The sequence below is a fragment of the Rhipicephalus sanguineus genome, chromosome 8, assembly GCF_013339695.2.
Source record: "Rhipicephalus sanguineus isolate Rsan-2018 chromosome 8, BIME_Rsan_1.4, whole genome shotgun sequence".
NCBI lineage: Eukaryota > Metazoa > Arthropoda > Arachnida > Ixodida > Ixodidae > Rhipicephalus > Rhipicephalus sanguineus.
Window position 1 is genome coordinate 140,569,228 of NC_051183.1, and position 5,268 is coordinate 140,574,495.

The window sequence follows — 5,268 nt, forward strand, 5'->3', positions numbered from 1 at the left end:
TAGTAGGTCGGCCGGATTTTCCTTGCCTTTTAAGTGCTGCCACTTGTGGCCCGCTGTATGCTGCTGTATTTCTGCAACTCGGTTTCTGACGTAGACGTCGCGGCGCCCTGGGTCTTGTGACATCCAGTGGATGGCAATCTGGGAGTCAGTCCAAAAACACAGTCGAGTCTTTTGGAAACATGATATGTTGTTGATGTGGTTGTAGATGCGGGCCGCTGTAAGACAGGCTAGGAGTTCCAACCGAGGCAGAGAGATAGCTTTCATTTGTGCGATTCGGAGAAAGGGGCTGGACTTAGCGGCGAAGGGCACGCAGGTCATTCGCCAGTGAACGATTGGCGGAAATGGTTCGTGTTCCGTCGGGAGATGAGCAACCCATAGGAAACGCAGCGCATCTCTGTCCTCCGGGCGAATGCTGATATGAAGGTAAGCCTTCTTAATGTCAGCCACCACGATTATTGGATGCATCTGAAGTTGAGCAAAAGTTTAATTAAGTCGGCATCCATCTTAGGCCCCTTCATGAGCACGTTGTTCAAGGATGGTTGACCGGGAGCGTGAGATGACGCGTCAAAAACAACCCGAAGCTTGGTGGTGACGGCATCACGACGAATTACTCCATGATGCGGCATGTAGTACGTGTTGGGCTTGGCCACCGTGTCGTTGTCTGGAACTCGTTCTGCGCGGGATTCGTTGAAGTATGCCTTGATGGTGTCGTCATAACAAACCACAAGATCTGGTTGCTGTCGGAAGCGACAGAGCTGCATCAGGAGCCGCTGTTTAGCGAGGTCGTAGTTGCTTTGGCCGGTTTCCAGACCAGGCTCCCGAAGAAGAAGGGGAACCTCGTAGCGCTCTCCTTTCTTGGACACGTCATTTTCGAACAATTCAAGGGCGATGCTGTCGCTTTGGCTGCCGTCAGGACTGTGTTGCACACCTAGAGAGTCGATGAACCATAAGTTGGCAATTCGCATGTCAAGGGCGGAATCGCTTTCAGTGGCTTCTTCGACAGCAATGAAGAGAGAAGTAGCTCGCGTTCTCGATCCTTGCGCTAGGTTGCTCAGAGTACCCTGAATGGTCCATCCAAAAAGGGCTTCTGCCGCCGTTATCTGAGGGGAAAGCCGTGTTATCTGTCCGGTTCCCCCGTCCCAGTAGATGTCCGATCCTATTAATACACTGATCTCGTCCTCCCGGAATGTTGTCGCTTCTGGACGTGCATCAGCCGGGAGCATACCTTGCCGTGTCATCATGGTGACGAGCTCGCCGTCTGCTGGTGGACATGTCACTGGGCTAATTTCTGGTATTGCCAGAGCTTCTATTGTGATCTGGTTACTGCTATGTTGGCTCCGAAGCGTCACCGCAACGCACTCAGAGTCGCGGGACGTTGCGTTTTCCCGAAAGTGAACAAGGTAAGGTGCTCAGTTCCTCGAACGGAACAATGCAAGGCACGAGCGATGTCCTGCCTAACGAAATAGCATTGACTTCCTGTGTCGAGGAGGAAGCGAACCAGCACCGTCTTTTCTGGCGAGGTAGCCCACGCCCTGCCAGTCTGCAGCAGCACGGGCGTGAGACCAGCGCCGCTAGTTGACACTGAAGTTGCTCGAGATGGGGTTGTGGCAGACCCTGATGCGCGATCTTGTGGTGCCGAGGCGTTGCCGGTACGCTGTGACCGGTTCCTGGCGGTATTGATGTCGCAAAGCGAAGTCAAATGCCGTCCAGCGCATTGGTGGCACTGCAGGGATCTGGACGTTCGGCAATCCTTGGCGAAGTGGTTGCGTTTGGCGCAGCGGAAGCACAGCTTGTCCACCTGAAGCCTCCTTCGTTTCTCTTCCGGAGTGAGACGTTCGGAGCACTCCTGAATAGTGTGTTCGGGCGAGTTGCACAGCAGACAGGGGCGCTAGTAGGGGGTCGAACTTCGGCTGATAAAGCCGCAGCGGATGGCAGGGGTGGTTGTGGGGGCCGGAATTCTCGCTGCGGATGCTGCCGGCTTGTGGACGATGTCGCTTCCTCGAGACCGCTTTCCTCCCGTATCTCTATCTGAACTCGAATGAAATTCATGAGGTCTTTCACTTGTTGTGACTGGGCTCCTTGAGATGCATCAGCGTTTTCCGCTAGTAGGGCTTCCTTTTGCCGCTGACGATACAGAATGCTGAGGTCCGGAGGTAGCGCCTTCAAGAGGATGCGCCACAGAACCGTGCAATACTCTCCTGAAGACACTCTGAGACTTTCCAGTGCGTTGATGCGAAATGCTGTCTCGTCATAGAGAATCCTTAATTTGGTCACGTCGGCTGAGCTTCGAACTGGCGCGACAGACAGCAAATTGTCTAGATGATCGTCGATTAGCATGTCGCGACGGCCGAAACGGTCGGACAAGATCTGAATGGCTACGTCGTAGTTAGCTTCGGCGAGGCAAATATCTTGGATGGCTGCCTTGGCTGGCCCAGTCAGGCATGTCAATAGGTATTTGAATTTGTCGATTTTTGGGATCCAGTCCTTGTCATGAATGCTGACTCGGTATTGGTCCCAAAATCCTTGCCACTCGCGCCGCTCACCGGCAAAACTTGGGATGTGCAGCTTGGGCAAGGCGATGCGAGATGGCGGCGTTGGAGTTGAGAGGCCGGGCGAAGGTGAATTTGCTACATGCGTCGATGTCGATGCAGTAGGACTTGTGGTAACAGGGGCGGATACGGTTGGCGTCGGGGGCCGCGGCGAACTCTCGTTTGTGCATAGCTGACTTTCTCCTCGTACTCGTAGGCGGTAGTCAGGTCTGCTTCCAAGTCATCATCGTGAAGTGCGGCCTCGATTTCACTGTCGAAGTGGACGAGTTGAGCGTTCTTTACCACGATTAGGTCGAGGATCTCCTGGAGCCTGCCAGCCGGGGTTGTCGAATCTGCAAGCAGGGCGTTGAGTGTTGATAGGGCTTTGGTGATGGCGGTTCGGGCAAAGCCGCACTTAGTGCGTAGTTCGTCCATGGTGGAAGGCTGAGGACCAGACGACCGGGCGGGTTTCGGCACCAGAACAAATGTAACGAATAGACGAAGAGAGAAACCGAACCCGGCCGTCTGACTGTATCGAAGGATTAGAACCAACTGAGCGTGCCAGCGCCCGTGGCAGTTGCTCGTGAGCCTCGCCCCTTCGTTCTCTTTTATTTGCAACATGCTGTGAGCAAGATCACGAGATAAAAATAGAGAGAATTACAAAGGAAGAGAAACAGAGAAAAAAAATTTGGCACATTCCACGCGCTGTGGGAATTCCGCGCACTGTGCGAAACAGTCAGCGAACACTTCTATGCTGTATTTGATGGCTTTGTGCCAAGCGTTACGAGGTGGATCGGTGTGTGTTTGTAAGTGTCGTAACTGTGTGCACATTGTGGGCTTACCATGCATGTCGACGGCACTGGCGTTTAAAGGGTAACTTACGGTGCGACGTAACGTCAGCGCTGACGTTATAGAACATACGTCAGCATTATCGAAACTAAGTACACTTTATGGTGCAATCGTGTGAATATTATGCGTAGCTTTCGTTAATGTATTCCTCCTGGGTCGAGCAAAGCTTCAACATAGCTTGCTGAATCATAGGAATACAAATGTAATGTTTTTTTTAGACTGCTCAGTTCCTCGGTACATATAACTGTCAGTCACCTTTGGCGCATACCCGTACACCGCGGGCCGTGGTAAACCGGTATGTGACACACGTGTCTGGAGGAAAGGGTTTGACAACGTACGAGACCCAATTTTCACGTTATTCATGTCATGACCCGACAGTCATATTCGTCAAATCCTCTTACCATCCCATGCCAATTATGGGATACACCAAGTTCAGAAGGCGATCATGTGAGCACCCAGACGTAGGCGGCTAGATAGATAGATAGATAGATAGATAGATAGATAGATAGATAGATAGATAGATAGATAGATAGATAGATAGATAGATAGATAGATAGATAGATAGATAGATAGATAGATAGATAGATAGTCAAAATTTAAAACCCCAGGCCTGCGCGGAAAGCGCACCATAGTCACAGCGAAACCTGGAAGAGCGGCAGTTCTAGAGCAACCTAAAAACTCTCTTGGGGCTACTAATACAAGTACACCTAGCAAGGTAACCACTACATCATGAATCATAATTTTTATGAAGTTGGGAAGCACCGCCTACGCCATTATTAGTTATTCTGCGAAGAAGCGAGATGTCATCTCTAAGGTAATATATGGACTTCGTTGATGCGATGGCTGATGACGATGAGAAATTATGGCTATGCCCTTTGTAATGGGTTGAAAGCTTTAAACGATCCACTAGTTACGTATTTCGCATTGTCTGACGCCCGGTCGTTATTTCACTCTCCCACCACGCTATATAACATACGTTAACGTGAGAAGAAGAGAGAGAGAGAGGGACATAACTTTATTGAGACTCTTAGGATATGGATCGTGCGGGTCTTATGGGCTTCCTTGGCAACCAGTAAAAGTGCACTTGCGAGGAACCCACTACGCTATAAATCATCATAATTTTTGTGAAGTAGGGAAGCAGCCTCCATGCCATTTCTCGTCATTTTGCTGAGAACCGTGGTATCTGCTAAACACCTTTAAGGCATTATGTGCACTTTGTTGATGCTGTGCCTGGTGACGATGAAGTATGGCAGAGCATTTGTAATGGGCTGGAAGCATTCAATAACCCACTCGTTGTGCAGTTGGCATTGTCTGACGCCTGGTTGCAGAATTCGCGTTGTGTGAAGCCTCATTGTTATTTTACTCTTCCAGCACGCTACATCACAGATGTCAATGTGGTTCCTTTCCGACATGAAGCCTGTATAGGGTCATTTTCCAAGACAGTTTGAAGCACCAGAGTGTCGTCTGTTCTTCATTGTGCCGCGATAAGAGCATAATCAACATATTATTTTTTGTAATGAATTGCGCTAGAGTGTCATGTCTATGTTGAATAAATAACATGAAAGACAAAAAACAAGCGTGTCCTTGAGGTTAAATACTGGGGCTCCCACGCAGAGGGCCGAGGTTCGAACCCGCGTGCCATCTTGGATATTTTTTCTTACTTCGCTTTCTTTCTTATTTCGCGTGATATCTGTTACGTTACGAACACCGGCAGCGGACAACTACGGCACCAAAAACAGCCGTTGTTGTGATCTCATAACAGGTTTCGCTGTGAAAGAAACACCGAGAAAAGAAAGCGTAACACAGCCTTGTATCGCACAGTATAGCAAGGAGGCACCAAAGGGAAGTGAGGCCGAAAAAAAAAAGGAAAGCGGAAGGGAAAGAATAAAGC

The 5,268-nt window shown here is 50.0% G+C and overlaps 1 protein-coding gene across 1 annotated transcript; it reads right to left on the reverse strand.

The window, feature by feature from the left end:
- Positions 1-452: 452 nt before the first annotated feature.
- LOC119403538 (uncharacterized) lies at positions 453-965 on the reverse strand. The gene has a single exon (XM_037670467.1). The coding sequence runs from the start codon at positions 963-965 to the stop codon at positions 453-455; it is 513 nt and encodes a 170-aa protein (XP_037526395.1).
- Between the last annotated feature and the right edge of the window lie 4,303 nt (positions 966-5,268).